Genomic DNA, 15,930 nt, shown 5'->3' on the forward strand with positions numbered 1-15,930 from the left:
TGACCCGGAAAACACTCGTCTGAATGAGCCCTTACACACGTATTTGCCGCAAATTGTTGTAGTTACAACAGTAATCTTCTACTTTACAATGCATTCTCTTACTTGTTGTTGCCAGTGGGAAGAATTGCTGTAGAAGCTTTCAACTCTTCATACAAATCTGCTCCATTGGAGGGGAAGGCAGAGTACTGAGCAAGCAGCACGCGTCTCACAGCCACAAGGGTCTAAAATAGAACAGATGTCGAACTAGATTTTTACACAGCGAAAATCATGCAAAGTATATATTAGTAAATCTTCAACTAACATAAGCAAAAGGATTGTTTCTTTAGGGCGGCTGCTATTTTCCTCTCCATAAATTATGAATTTTCTTGGTGATCATTCTCATTAACCATTTAAAGAGCGATACAGCCGCATTCCTAAGTTAAAGAACATTTCCTATGAAATTGCACAATCACCATGAAATAAATGTTCTTGGTTAATCTCGTCTTTTTAAAATCACATTTATGGAAAAGCTGGTCACCTTTAAAGCGCCCACCGAGTCTGCCACCCAGCTTTCTAAGACTTCAGAAGGAAATCGTCCCAATTACACAGGGAACCAGGAAAGGGATGTATCACTGCATAATGAAGTAGATTTCCCATTAAATTTGTAGAAAACCACATGGCCTGTCATCCAGCTAATTGTGAATATGACTACCCAAAATGTATTTAACGAGCCCTAGCACAGCAGACTCTGTACAGATATGAATATAAGAGGGTTTGTAGTGAAATGTGAGCCATCTTTACGCTACCTGTAAACCGATAGAAGTTTTGATGCAGCTCTGGATAAGGCTGTGTTCATACCTTCGTCAGGGGTTTCCGTTGTTCTGCTCAGAAGAGAACAAGTGAAAACTGGAAGTGGCGGTTTTGATGCACCACGGATACCATTTACTAAAATAGGTTTTCGTTGGCTTTCTGTCGGGATGTCCGTGGCTTTACCGGAAAGAATAGCGAAGAATAGTGTTTTCAGTCGTTTACAGAAACGGAAAGGGGTGATGTTTATAGTTAAATCTAAATTATGCTATTGTTGTTTTTCACTTGTTGATGTGCTTTTTAGGTAAATTGCATTATTTTTTATTTGTGGTTTCTGTTTATTATAGGTGATCCGTTTAACGCAGATAAAAATAATAAACAAAAAAAATAAATAATGCAATTTACCTAAAAAGCACATCAACAAGTGAAAAACAACAATAGCATAATTTAGATTTAACTATAAGGGTATGTGCACACACACTAATTACGTCCGTAATTGACGGACGTATTTCGGCCGCAAGTCCCGGACCGAACACACTGCAGGGAGCCGGGCCCCTAGCATCATACTTATGTACGATGCTAGGAGTCCCTGCCTCGCTGCAGGACAACTGTCCCGTACTGAAAACATGATTACAGTACGGGACAGTTGTCCTGCAGCGAGGCAGGGACTCCTAGCATCGTACATAACTATGATGCTAGGAGCCCGGCTCCCTGCACTGTGTTCGGTCCGGGACTTGCGGCCGAAATACGTCCGTCAATTACGGACGTAATTAGTGTGTGTGCACATACCCTAAACATCACCCCTTTCCGTTTCTGTAGCTCCGACAGAGAATTCCCTAAATAGGTTCTTCATATGACCAAGGGAAAAGACCACTCCCCAATGAACTTGTACCTATAGCACTTGACCCGGTCTCAATTAACCAGGAAACGAGTATTTAAGCACTTTAGAAACCTTTGTATTTTTTATGCCTGATGAAGAACCAGGTCCTAGGTTGAAACACGTCGCATGTTCTTATCCTGTTTTTTTTTTTTACTTCTGTAGTAATAGAATGAATATTTTATATATTTTTTAACATATTAAACTTTTTACTACAAATATACCTAATGACTGTGGCGTGTTCCCTCCTAAATGAAAGGAACATTATGAGTTTCAAATAAGGACAACAAGAGCGCCGCGAGAAGGAGTGATCCCATTTTTTGTAATCCATTGGATACTGAGAGAAGGGAGGGCATAGAGAGCCCAGCCAGAAGCAGTGTGCTGTTGGATCCATGTCAGAATTTTCAGGACAACCAGCTAGGTGAAAGCTTTAGGGTATGTGCACACGAGGGCATTACGTCCGTAATTGACGGACGTATTTCGGCCGCAAGTACCGGACCGAACACTCTGCAGGGAGCCGGGCTCCTAGCATCATAGTTATGTACGACGCTAGGAGTCCCTGCCTCTCCGTGGAACTACTGTCCCGTACTGTAATCATGTTTTCAGTACGGGACAGTTGTCCGGCAGCGAGGCAGGGACTCCTAGCATCGTACATAAGTATGATGCTAGGAGCCCGGCTCCCTGCACTGTGTTCGGTCCGGTACTTGCGGCCGAAATACGTCCGTCAATTACGGATGTAATGCCCTCGTTTGAACATACCCTTACACAGACTTTACATCAGCAAAATGGTTAGAAATTTGTAATAAAGACTATTTAGGAATTAGCTTAAAGAGGCTCTGTCACCAGATTTTGCAGCCCCTATCTGCTATTGCAGCAGATCGGCGCTGCAATGTAGATTACAGTAACGTTTTTATTTTTAAAAAACGAGCATTTTTGGCCAAGTTATGACCATTTTCGTATTTATGCAAATGAGGCTTGCAAAAGTACAACTGGGCGTGTTGAAAAGTAAAAGTACAACTGGGCGTGTATTATGTGTGTACATCGGGCGTGTTTACAACTTTTACTAGCTGGGCTTTCTGACGAGAAGTATCATCCACTTCTCTTCAGAACGCCCAGCTTCTGGCAGTGCAGATCTGTGACGTCACTCACAGGTCCTGCATCGTGTCGGCACCAGAGGCTACAGATGATTCTGCAGCAGCATCGGCGTTTGCAGGTAAGTCCATGTAGCTACTTACCTGCAAATGCTGATGCTGCTGCAGAATCATCTGTAGCCTCTGGTGCCGACACGATGCAGGACCTGTGAGTGACGTCACAGATCTGCACTGCCAGAAGCTGGGCGTTCTGAAGAGAAGTGGATGATACTTCTCGTCAGAAAGCCCAGCTAGTAAAAGTTGTAAACACGCCCGATGTACACACATAATACACGCCCAGTTGTACTTTTACTTTTCAACACGCCCAGTTGTACTTTTGCAAGCCTCATTTGCATAAATACAAAAATGGTCATAACTTGGCCAAAAATGCTCGTTTTTTAAAAATAAAAACGTTACTGTAATCTACATTGCAGCGCCTATCTGCTGCAATAGCAGATAGGGGCTTCAAAATCTGGTGACAGAGCCTCTTTAATTTTGCATTTTTGAGCCAAAATAACAATAAAAAATAGCTTAAATCTACATCCTGTATAACGTAAAGCAAATACTTTGATTTGCATATCTTATATTGCCCTTGATTTCCATTATGTCTTAAAACAGATCTGTCAGGAGCTAGGAGGGTCAGTGTATAGATAGAAATACGGGCGGGTTAGACTAGGATACTACACCGAGATATTAAAAAAACAAAACGTTTGTGTGAATTAGACCTAAATGTTGGCAGGACTAATAGAGAAAGTTTGTGAGCACTTCTTCCCCCGTCCAGAGTGACTGCTAAAGAAGGTGTACGAGTATCTATATGTAGCGATTATTTGATTTTGCCATCCAAACTAAATTGCGATCACATGGTTCAGAAAGTATGGGGAAATCTTAATAACAAAAGGTTTTTAATGGGTAGCAATGTGCCCACACTTGTCATGACCATCGAGTACTTGAATTTAGGCACTGTGATTTCATACTCTTCCAATCTAAATCTTTAGCTTGACAGGAGATTTGCAAACCAGTATATATCTGAACCAGTTGCAAAGGTATGTTTACATGCTGCGACTCTCGAAAGTGACAATTGAAATAACTCGAATTGTTGAGTCATTATCGCTGCGGGTAAAGGGAGGAACCGGATATAGCTGTATCTCCAGGGGAAAGAAACTAACTTCATATAGCTGTAGAACTGGCCTCTGTGTTAAATATTTTTTACTTCACCGCAATCTGAGGACCTTTAACCCCTTCCCCCTGCTTGCATTCTGGGCCCTAATGACCAAGCCATTTTTTTAGTTTTTCCATCGTCACATTCGAAGAGCTATAACTATTTTATTGTTCTGCCGATGCAGTTGTATGAGGGCTTGTTTTTTGCGGGACGACTTGTAGTTTTTATTGGTACCATTTGAGAGTAGATGCCACTTTTTATCACATTGTTTTTAAGTCAGGATTAACAGAAAACAGCAATTTTTCCATTGTTTTTTACTTTATTTTTTACAGCGTTCACCGTGCGGGTTAAATAATGTAACAGCTTTATAGTCGGGGTCGTTACGGAAGCGGCGATACCAAATATGCGTAACCTTTTTGCTTTATTGTGTTTTTTTTAATAATAAAGCAGTTTGTAAGGGGAAAAAGTGGGTTTTTCATTTTTTTTTTTTTCACATTTTTTTTTTATACTAGTCCCACTAGGGGACTTTCATATGCGATCATCCGATCGCATTTATAATACACTGCAATACTTTTGTATTGCAGTGTATTACTGCCTGTCCGTTTAAAACGGACAGGCATCTGCTAGGTCATGCCTCCTGCATGACCTAGCAGGCATTCATTACAGGCAGACCTGGGGGCCTTTATTAGGCCCCCGGCTGCCATCGCAGACACAGACACTCGGCGATCATATCGCCGGGTGTCGGTGGGGGAGAGAGGGAGCTCCCTCCCGCTCTCCAAAACCACTCAGATGCGGTGCACGCTATTGTACACCGCATCTGAGGGGTTAAACGGGTGAGATCGATACTTATATCGATCTCACACGGCAGAGCAGGGACGCCCCCAGCCCTCAGCTGCCTCTGGCAGCTGAGAGCAGGGAGATTTCACGGCTCCCTGCTCTGTTTACTTTATTCTAATGCAGCGCCGTGGAATAGCGGCGCTGTAGAATAAAGCCCATTAATGACCGCCGTGAAAAGGCTAATCGGCGGTCATTAAGGGGTTAAACAAAAGAAAGTAAATAGATTAATAAAAAATCAATGTGATCTTACCTTGTATGACAGAGAGCACTTCCTAGCAAGCACTTCTAAATTAGATGCAACCAAATCAACCACTGCAAATGACAGAGGGGGAAAACAAAGGGAGATCTTATTTTCTTTAATAGCAATGTGTTCTAGTTCAAGCATTAGTAACCACTGCTGATACCTCACCACTGATAAAATAAATGTGCCTGGGAGAGAGAATTAGATTGGATGTGGCTAAACTCTGTGCTTCTCCGTTAAACTGAGCGATTACTATAATATACAAACGAACATTCACCAAAAGTTTGCCTTGGATACGCAAAAACAAATCTCTTAGTTTATATTTAAAGGCTATGTACATCATTGAAAACATTTGTTTTTTTTAATGAAAAAGTGTATCAGTGTGATTGGTGCAACTTTCTAATTACTTTTTATTAAAAATAATTTTTACTTTTTCGGATACAGCTGCTTTGTATCCTGTATCTAGCGATGAAACCTGTATCCATCAGGTCAGGGGTACTGACGAGTTCAGTGACAGCGGGTCCTGCGTGTCTCTGACAGGCAGGATCAAGCAGTTACTGATCACATCTAAGTTATGTTATGAACTTAGAAATTACCGATAACAGCTTGATCCTGTGTGTGAGATACAGCTGCTCTGTATACTGGATACAAAGCAGCCGTATCCAAAAAAGTAGAAAATATTTTTAATAAAAAGTAATTAGAAAGTTGCACTAATCACACTGATAAACTGTTTTATTTAAAAAAATAAATAAAAATGTTCATAGCCTTTAAAGCAACGCATTGATGAACAAAAACTACAGTCTCGTACAAGTGTTTTTTGCTTTTCTACTCTTCCACTTCAAATTCAAATAGGATTTCCCAGAAAAATAAATGATCACTTATCACCCGCAGTGAGGCGGAGCTTGAATGGAGCACCGGTTGAGCATGCGCCCGCCGCTCCCTTCAATGTTTATGAGAATAACGGAAACAGCCGAGCTCTGTACCTGGCTGTTTCCGTCATTCCCATGGACTTTGAATGGAGTGGCAGTGCGCATGCTTGCTCCCTGCTCCATTCAATGTCCTCCTCACTGCGGTCGAGCAGTAGGGAGGATCTGGGGGTTCAGGACCCCTTCTCATGATCGGTGGGGGTCCCAGCGATCAGAAAATTATCATATTCTGTGGATAGGTGATAATTGTTAAATCTGGAAAAACACCTTTAATGATTCTATATTAGCAATGGATAGCAAACCATTTTATATACGTTATCATCCATTTTCATGTCCCCGTATAACTTAATGAGGTCAGTTTGTGGAAACTGGATCAAAAATGCGGAATGACAGACTGAAAGAAAATAAAAGACAATTTTCCTACAAAATAAAACTTTTAAAATATATTGACAGAAAATGGACATATAAAGGCAAGTGGGCAGCTACCTATAGAGGGAATAGGTAGTTCAGAAGCATTGTAAAGTACTTTACCTGTTCTCACATGATTATTTTTCAGTACAGTAATGATATCAGTTGTAAGTCCAGGACAGAGTCCTTCTCTCAAGATCACCATTGTACTCTGCCGTTATACCTGTTGATAAATTACACATCAGAAAGAACAGATAATAAGTACAGAAATTACATTGTCTAAACTGCAGTGTGAAAATAAAGAATGGAGGAATTCTGATTGGTTACGGCGTGCAACAAGTTAATTTTTAGATTATTATTAATCATATCATACAGTGCTGCAAAATGTATCCACTCAGATCAGTCCCTGTCCCTATTTAATACACACACATACACCAGTGCTGAATGGTAACAGTGTCGTTGTCCCACCAAGGCAACTCCTGTCCATATCAGCTATTAGGACATCATTTCATCATAAAGGGGGCTCCACCAATCAAATAAGCAGTGTCTCTCTGTCTCTCTCATTGGCAGATCTTTGCATTTTATGGCCATTCAACTGATTACATTACAGGAGGAAATCTATAGCTGCAGGGAAAATGCATAGATGGTCAAATCTTCCCTTGGCAAAATCCTGTGGAGTCTGACCTGCGACGATCAGCAGAGGCTCTTATATTAAGGGATTGTCTGTGATGAAACCCCATTAAAGAGTGCTGGCCCAAATTGTCATGTAAATATCTTGTGTGAATGTGGCCTATCGCATCAATAACCATTCCTAATATAATGTAATTATGAACGTTTGTCCCGCAGGAGCATCTCAATAATAACCTTTAGGGGATTTAAATTCCCAGCATATTAGTCAGTAGTGTAAAACCGGCCTTACATAACGACCTGGGGGCTGGCGCAAACTGGCAAATGATCAGCCAAATTTGGCCAATAATGCAGCTCATATGTAGTTCCGGGCAAACACGGGCAAAATTTTGCAACTTGGTTGACAGAAGCCTGCTGCCAGCCACTGCGAACGATAGTTCTCGCTAACTTTATAAATGTGTGACGGCTTTATCAATCAAACAGGAGAATTAAACATAATTCTCTCGGTCATGCAACTTGAACACCAGAGAAAAAAGGTAAGTTTTAAATTCCCTTCCCCTTCTCAAACCTGCTGACAGGTTCCTTTTAAAGAGGCTCTGTCACCAGATTATAAATGCCCTATCTCCTACATAATCTGATTGGCGCTGTAATGTAGATAACAGCAGTGGTTTTTATTTTGAAAAACGATCATTTTTGAGCAAGTTATGAGCTAGTTTAGATTTATGCTAATGAGTTTCTCAATGGACAACTGGGCGTGTTTTTACTTTTTACCAACTGGGTGTTGTACAGAGGAGTGTATGAGGCTGACCAATCAGTGACTAATCAGTGTCCTGCACTTCTCATTGTTCCAGCCCAGCATGATCCACAGCACAGTGTGATTGTGCAGTGAAAGAAGTAAACACGCCCAGTTGGTAAAAACACAATACACGCCCAGTTGGAAATAAGAGAAAACACGCCCAGTTGTCCATTAGAAAGGCTAATTTGCATAAATATAAAATTGCTCATAACTTGGCCAAAAATGATCGTTTTTCAAAAAAAAACAAAACACGTTACTGTTATCTACATTGCAGCGCCGATCACATGCAATAGGAGATAGGGGTTTCATAATCTGGTGACAGAGCCTCTTTAACCCCTTCCCGACATTTGACGTACATGTACGTCATGGAAAGTACTGACTTCCCGCATCTTGCCGTACATGTACGTCAAACGTTTGGCACCGGCTCAGAAGCTGAGCCGGTCCCATCATCACCGGATCTCAGCTGTATCTTACAGCTGACATCCGACTGTAACGGCGGGGACCGAAATTAGCTTCGATCCCCGCCATTAACCCCTTAAGTGCAGCGCTCAAACGCGATCGCTGCACTTAAGGTGTTTGCAGCTCATCGGAACCCCAGTAATGAAATTGCCGGGTTTCCGGTGGCTGCAATGGCAACCGGAGGCCTAATACTGGCCTCCCGGTCTGCCTAGCACCGAAGCCGGTCAAGATCCGCCCGGCGGCGGAGCCTGATCGGCTTCCGTAGCTGCCGGCAAGATGGCGCCGGGTCAGGAGCTGATCCGGCGTCATCAGCGGTGGAAGTCAGCTGTACTGTACAGCTGACATCCACCTGTAACGGCAGGAACCGGAGCTAGCTCCGATCCCTGCCATTAAACCCTTCGATGCAGCAATCGAAAGCGATTGCTGCATCGTAGCGGTTACAAGCAGATCGCCAGCCCTGACAGGCAATCGGGACTGGCGACTGCTGTTATGGCAACAGGAGACACAATGGTCTCCTGCTCTGCCATTACGGAAGCCGATTTAGGCCCCGCCGGGAGGCGAAGCCTAAACGGCTTGCTGTCAGTGAATGACTGACAGATCTAATACATTGCACTACATAGGTAGTGCAATGTATTAGAAAAAAAAAAATCTGACCGTTGGACCTTCAAGTCCCCTAGTGGGACTTGAGAAAAAGTGTAAAAAAAGTATAAAAAAGTGTAAAAAAAAGTGCAAAAAATAAAAGTTTGAAAACAATAAAAGTTTCAAGTAATCAAATAACACACAATCCCCCTTTTACTCTTATCAAGTCCTTTATTATTGAAAAATAATAATAAACCATATGTATTTGGTATCGCCACGACCGTAACGACCGGAGGTATCAAAATATTATATTATTTATTGCACGCGGTGAACAGCGTAAAAAAAACCCGTAAAAAACGTTACCAGAGTTTCTGTTTTTTAGTCACTTTGCCCTACAAATATTACAATAAAAAGTGATCAAAAAGTCGCACGTATCCAAAAATGGTACCTATAAAAACTATAGCTCGTCCCGCAAAAAACAAGCCCTCATACAACTCCGTCGACAAAAAAATTAAAACGTTATGGTTCTCACAACTTGGCGACAGAAAAAATACATTCTTTTTACAAAAGTAATTTTATTGTGCAAAAAGTTGTAAAACATAAAAAAGTTCTATAAATGAGGTATCGCCGGAATCGTACTGACCCGCAGAATAAAGGTAACATGTAGTTTATAATGCGTGGTGAACTCTGTATAAAAAAAACCCAAAAAAAGCTGTGCCAGAATTGCGTTTTTTGGTTTACCTGGCATCCCAAAAAATAGGATAAAAGGTGATCAAAAAGTCACATGTACCCCAAAATGGTACCAATAATAACTACAGCTCGTCCCGCAACAAACCAGCCCTCATACCGCTACGTCTATGAAAAATAAAATTAGTTATGGCTCCAATAAGTCAGGAAATAAAAAAATATGCAGTTGTGCCCGAGGAGAACATTTCTTCTGTTTCAAGAGGCGATTTATCAAGGACCTAAAATTAGGGAACCAGGAAGGGAGGGCCCAATCATATCCGATGGAAGCGACGGTGCCCGTATTATACCAGGATAATACTTTCCCAGCAAAATTCCCCAAACTACAAAGGCGCGGAGTGTGGACCAAAAGGGGGATAAGAAATGACACCATTTATCAGTGCGACACCGGCTTGTGCAGAAAGGATTGCTTCACAGCGTAACACACATCTATGGATTATTTTTATTTTTTTATACCACCTGACTATGCCCCTTATATACTCCGCCCCGCTTACATGTACCCCCACATTATAAAACACCAGCAATACTCAAACAAATATAGTACCAAGCAAAATCCGCTCTCCAAAAGCCAAATGGTGCTCCCTCGGCCCTGAACCCTACAGCGTGCCCAAACAGCAGTTTCCTTCAACATATATGGCACCGTCATACCCGTGAGAACCCTTTTAACAATTTTTGTGGTGTGTGTCTCCAGCGTCATAAGCTGGGCATGACATATTTGCCACTGAATGGCATATCTAGGGAAAAATATAAATTTTTAATTTGCACCATCCGCAGCGCATTCATTTATGGAAAAGACCTGTGGGGTGAAAATGTTCACTACACCCCTTAATAAATGCCTTGAGGGGTGCAGTTCCATAATGGGGTCACTTATCAGGGGTTTCTTTTTATTATTTCACATCTGAGCCTCTGCAGTTGTGAACCAATACTTTGTAAATCGCCAAATTAGGCCTCCACTCCGCATGGTACTCTTCACTTCTGAGCCCTGTCATATGTCCAGACAAAAGATTAGGGCCACATGTAGGGTGTTTCTAAAACCGGGAAACACCGCATAATAATTAGAGAGCTGTCTTGTTATGGTGGCACAAGCCGGGCACCACATATTGGCATATCTATGGAAAAAAATCCCATTTTCACTCTGCAACATTGAGCGCACACTAATTTCTACAAAACACCTGCAGGGTTAAAATGCTTACTACACCCCTTGGTAAATGCATTGAGGGGTGTAGTTTACAAAATGGGGTCACTTCTGGGGGGTTTCCACTGTTTTGGGCCCACAGGTGCCCAGAAACCAATCCAGCAACATCTGCACTCCAAATGGCGGTCCTTCCCTTCTGAGCCCTGCCGTTTGCCCAAACAGCAGTTTATGACCACATATGGGGTATTGCCGTACTCGGGAGAAATAGCTTTACAAATGTTGGGTTCTTTTTTTCCTTTATTTGTTGAGAAAATGAAAAAATTTGCGCTAAAGCTACGTCTTATTGAAGAAAAAGGACTGTTTTTATTTTCACTGCCTAATTCTAATAAATTCTATGAAACATCTGTGGGGTCAAAATGCTCACTACACCCCTAGATGCATTCTTCAAGAGGTGTAGTTTCCTAAATGGAGTCCCTTTTTGGGCGTTTTCATTGTTTTGTCCCCTCAGGGGCTTTGCAAATGTGACCTGGCCTCCGCAAATCATTCCTGCTTAATGTGATCTCAAAAAGCCAAATAGCGCTCTTTCCCTTCTAAGCCCTGCCGTGTGTCCAAACAGCCGTTTATTACCACATGTGGGGTATTGTTTTACTCGGGAGAAATTGCTTTACAAATTTTGTGGTGCTTTTTCTCCTTTAGTCCTTCTGGAAATGAGAAAAAATTAGCTAAACCTACATTTTCTTTGAAAAAATGTAGATTATTATTTTCAGGGCCTACTTCCAATAATTTCTGCAAAAAAACTGTGGTGTCAAATCGCTCACTATACCCCTAGATAATTTCCTCAATGGGTGTTGTTTCCAAAATGGGGTCACTTGTGGGGGGTTTCCACTGTTTTGTCCCCTCAGGGGCTTTGTAAATGTAACATGGCCTCCGCAAACCATTCCTGCTAAATTTGAGTTCCAAAAGCCAAATGGCGCTCTTTCCCTTCTCAGCCTCGCCGTGTGTCCAAACAGCCGTTTATTACCACATGTGGGGTACTGTTTTACTCGGGAGAAATTTCTTTACAAATTTTATGGTGATTTTTCTCCTTTAGTCCTTGTGGAAATGAAAAAAAATTAGCTAAACCTACATTTTATTTGAAAAAATGTAGATTTTCATTTTCACAGCCTACTTGCAAAAATTTCTGCAAAAAACCTGTGGGGTCAAATCGCTCACTATACCCCTAGATAATTTCCTCAAGGGGTATAGTTTCCAAAATGGGGTCACTTGTTTGGGGTTTTCACTGTTTTGTCCCCTCAGGGGCTTTGTAAATGTAACATGGCCTCCGCAAACCATTCCTGCTAAATTTGAGTTCCAAAAGCCAAATGGCGCTCTTTCCCTTCTCAGCCTCGCCGTGTGTCCAAACAGCCGTTTATTACCACATGTGGGGTACTGTTTTACTCGGGAGAAATTTCTTTACAAATTTTATGGTGATTTTTCTCCTTTAGTCCTTGTGGAAATGAAAAAAAATTAGCTAAACCTACATTTTATTTGAAAAAATGTAGATTTTCATTTTCACAGCCTATTTGCAAAAATTTCTGCAAAAAACCTGTGGGGTCAAAATGCTCACTATACCCCTAGATAATTTCCTCAAGGGGTATAGTTTCCAAAATGGGGTCACTTGTTTGGGGTTTTCACTGTTTTGTCCCCTCAGGGGCTTTGTAAATGTGACATGGCCTCCGCAAACCATTCCTGCTAAATGTGAACTCCAAAAGCCAAATGGCGCTCTTTCCCTTCTCAGCCACGCCGTGTCTCCAAACAACCGTTTATTACCACATGTGAGGTATTGTTTTACTCGGGAGAAATTGCTTTACAAATTTTGCGGTGCTTTTTCTCCTTTAGTCCTTGTGGAAATGAGAAAAAAAATCGCTAAACCTACATTTTCTTTGAAGAAATGTTGATTTTAATTTTCACGGCCTACTTCCAATAATTTCTGTAAAAAACCTGTGCGGTGAAAATGCTCACTACACCCCTAGATAATTTCCTTGAGGTGTCTAGTTTCCCAGATGGGGTCACTTTTGGGGGATTTTGACTGTTTTGGCACCGCAAGAGCCCTTCAAACCTGACATGGTGCCTAAAATATATTCTAACAAAAATAAGGCCCCAAAATCCACTAGGTGCTCCTTTGCTTCTGAGGCCGGTGTTTCAGTCCAGTAGCACGCTACGGCCACATGTGGGATATTTCCTAAAACTGCAAAAACTGGGCAACAAATATTGAGTTGCATTTCTCTGGTAAAACCTTCTGTGTTATAAAAAAAATTGTATTAAAAATGTATTTCTGCAGAAAAATATGAAATTTGTAAATTTCACCTCTACTTTGCTTTAATTCCTGTGAAATGTTTAAAGGGTTAAGACATTTTCTAAATGCTGTTTTGAATACTTTGAGGGGTGAAGTTTTTAAAATGGGGTGACTTTTTTGGGGTTTCTAATATATAAGGCCCTCAAAACCACTTCACAACTGAACTGGCCCCTGTAAAAATAGCCTTTTGAAATTTTCTTGAAAATGTGAGAAATTGCTGCTAAAGTTCTAAGCCTTGTGAGGTCATAGAAAAATAAAAGGATGTTCAAAAAACGATGCCAATCTAAAGTAGACATATGGGGGATGTTAATTAGCAACAATTTTGTGTATTATAACTGCCTGTCTTACAAGCAGATACATTTAAATTGAGAAAAATGCTAATTTTTGCAATTTTTCGCTAAATTTTGGTGTTTTTCGCAATTAAATACTGAACATATCGAGCAAATTTTGCCAGTAACATAAAGTCCAATGTGTCACGAGAAAACAATCTCAGAATCGCTTGGATAGGTGAAAGCATTCCGGAGTTATTACCACATAAAGTGACACATGTCAGATTTGAAAAATGAGGCTCTGTCAGGAAGGTCAAAAGTGGCTAAAGAGGGAAGGGGTTAAGGGCTGCTGTTTGTGGCAAACTGACAGGTTGATAAAGCAGGTGCGGTAAAGATGACATTCCCTGTAGCAATGAAAGACTATTATTGGAAAGGGAAAAATTCCACAGTAAAGGTATGTTCGTACAGGGCGGAAACACCGCATAAAATGTACACATAGTATCCAACTTAGATCCCACAGGGAATTCCAGCTGAAAAACAACACCAAATCGTAGGGCAGATTTTCGTCCGGAATCGCCGCTGCTGAAAGAGCAGGAAAACAAACAATACTTTACGTTCACTAGCGTTGCCACAGCGACACGTCCCTCTGGTCTCCATGCAGCCAGCTACAGCTTTTGATTGGCCGCAACAGTCACATGGAGAGAAACGTCATCCCAGGAGGCTGGACTGCACGAACAGCCGGGTGAACAAGTCGTCGCTATGACAACGGCGAGTTTATTAAATATCAACTTGAAAAAGGGTTGCCTTTTTTTTTTCATATTTGCGGTCGAATCGCAGCTTTTTCTGCTGCAAAAAAAAACACGCAACATTTGCTATTTGTTGTGAGTTTTACTTCCTCATAGAATTCATTGGGGGAAAAAAAAAATCGCAACAAAAGCGCAACGATTCCGCAACATAAATTGGCATTGTGCAGATTAAAAACCCGTACTGTAGCTCAATATATGAACGCTTTCTCAGCAGATTTTTTTCTGCAGCGTGTGGATGAGATTTGTTCATATCTCATCCCCAGGGCTGCTACTGTAAATGCTGCGGATTTTCCACAATGAAATCCGTTGCAGAAAACCTGCAGCTAATCCACCCAGTGTGAACATACCCTAAGAGGGAAGTGCAGGATTCATGGATCATATCTTGACTTCCTCCTGGTTCCAGAGTAGGGACATGTCTACAGGTAGGCGCCCATGATTCATAGCAGTAGTGTAGGGTCTTCTATATTCTGTCTAGAAAAGAAATAAAATATAACAGACGCACGTTTTAAAACTGCCCGTATATGCGGACATGGAAACGCTCAATTCCCAGCATCCTCCCTACTCTTCACTCCCACTTGTAAAGTTAGCAATTCCGACATGTAAAGAAATGAGGAAATTGTTGTTCAACCTAAGAACTATGTTAGTACACTTTATAAGAAAGAACAAGCAGTTCTAAAACCCTATAGAGAAATATATTTTCTGCACTGTATTTACCAGAAATCTAGATGTAAGCTATTGCTCAGTGTTATCAGCCTAAACAGTAAACTAATGAAATACCAGATGAGAAGGCAACTCCTGACAGTACAAGAGCTGAACTCTACGCAGGACAAGTTTACCTGACTGTACACACTAGATCCTAAAGAGCTAAAGGACCTTTGATGATGTCAACACCACGTGATTAGTTACAGGGATGGGAGGACAAGAGCTGAACTCTAAACAGGAGCAGTTTACCTGACTATATACACTAGATGCTAAAGAGCTAAAGGACCTTTGATGATGTCATGACCACGTGATTAGTTACAAGGACGGGAGGAGCCTGATTAACAAGCTGACTGAAAAAGGGATGCAGCAAAACTATATATACACGTGCGTATATGTAATGTGTGCCATGCAGAGCGGCATGTAGCAGAGCTGTATGTAAGGTGAACGATGGATAGCTGTGTAGTGCAGTAGAACTCTTATCAGAAATGACGTGTGCTGTGTACATGCAGTTCGGGTACTGTTTCCGAGCGGACCTAAATCCGCTAAGAAGTCCAGTGCAGCACATGTATTATCGTGCTTTTTCCCAGCGGATTAAACATTTAAAGGGGTTGTCCAACCCCTTGAAATTCTTTAAAACCTACATACATTGGTGTCAAATTTCAAAAGAATTAATTTTAACCGTATTAATCCCGTGCTGCTGCTTCCCCGTTCCCCGCTTGTCTTTGTTCTTACTGCTCTATCGATAACGTGTTGACACAATAACTGCATACCTCCCAACCGTCCTGAGTTTCGGGTGGTGTCCCGCTGTCTCGGGCGGCCAGTGGTATGTCCTGGTTTCAACTGTATCTGAGTCCTCAGGACCCAGATACAGTTGAATCTAATGCTGAAGCAGGGAGCGGTCAGCTCCCTGCTCCAGCATTCACTGTATAATACCGGCCGTGAGCTGCTCAGCGCAGACAGGCCCGCTGCAGTGTTGTCATTTGGCCTGTCTGCATTGAGCCACGCAGAGCACCGCTGGGGGGAGTAGAGGGATCTCCTCCACTCCTCATGGGAACGGGGATAGTTGAGTATTTTATTATTTTTATTAGGCATTATACTAGATATGGGGGGCAGC

The 15,930-nt window shown here is 41.7% G+C and overlaps 2 protein-coding genes across 3 annotated transcripts in view; one reads left to right on the forward strand and one right to left on the reverse strand.

Annotated features, from left to right (window-relative positions):
• Window positions 1-15,017, reverse strand: part of RAD51D (RAD51 paralog D) — a 32,089-nt gene extending 17,072 nt beyond the window's left edge. For both annotated transcript variants that reach the window (XM_075853010.1, XM_075853009.1), the window contains exons 1-5: window positions 14,951-15,017; window positions 14,462-14,585; window positions 6,488-6,587; window positions 5,040-5,101; window positions 103-221 (exon numbers count right to left, since the gene is read on the reverse strand). In XM_075853010.1, coding sequence (XP_075709125.1) covers window positions 103-221; window positions 5,040-5,101; window positions 6,488-6,569 — 263 coding nt within the window. In that variant the 5' untranslated portion in view covers window positions 6,570-6,587; window positions 14,462-14,585; window positions 14,951-15,017. The remainder of the gene's footprint in view (window positions 1-102; window positions 222-5,039; window positions 5,102-6,487; window positions 6,588-14,461; window positions 14,586-14,950) is intronic.
• Window positions 15,018-15,117: 100 nt separating this feature from the next.
• LOC142741062 (uncharacterized) overlaps window positions 15,118-15,930 on the forward strand; it is a 62,058-nt gene continuing 61,245 nt past the window's right edge. The window contains exon 1 of the mRNA XM_075850453.1: window positions 15,118-15,200. Within this exon, the coding sequence (XP_075706568.1) occupies window positions 15,178-15,200 (23 nt within the window). The 5' untranslated portion in view covers window positions 15,118-15,177. The remainder of the gene's footprint in view (window positions 15,201-15,930) is intronic.

This window comes from Rhinoderma darwinii, chromosome 2 (assembly GCF_050947455.1).
Source record: "Rhinoderma darwinii isolate aRhiDar2 chromosome 2, aRhiDar2.hap1, whole genome shotgun sequence".
Taxonomy (NCBI): domain Eukaryota; kingdom Metazoa; phylum Chordata; class Amphibia; order Anura; family Rhinodermatidae; genus Rhinoderma; species Rhinoderma darwinii.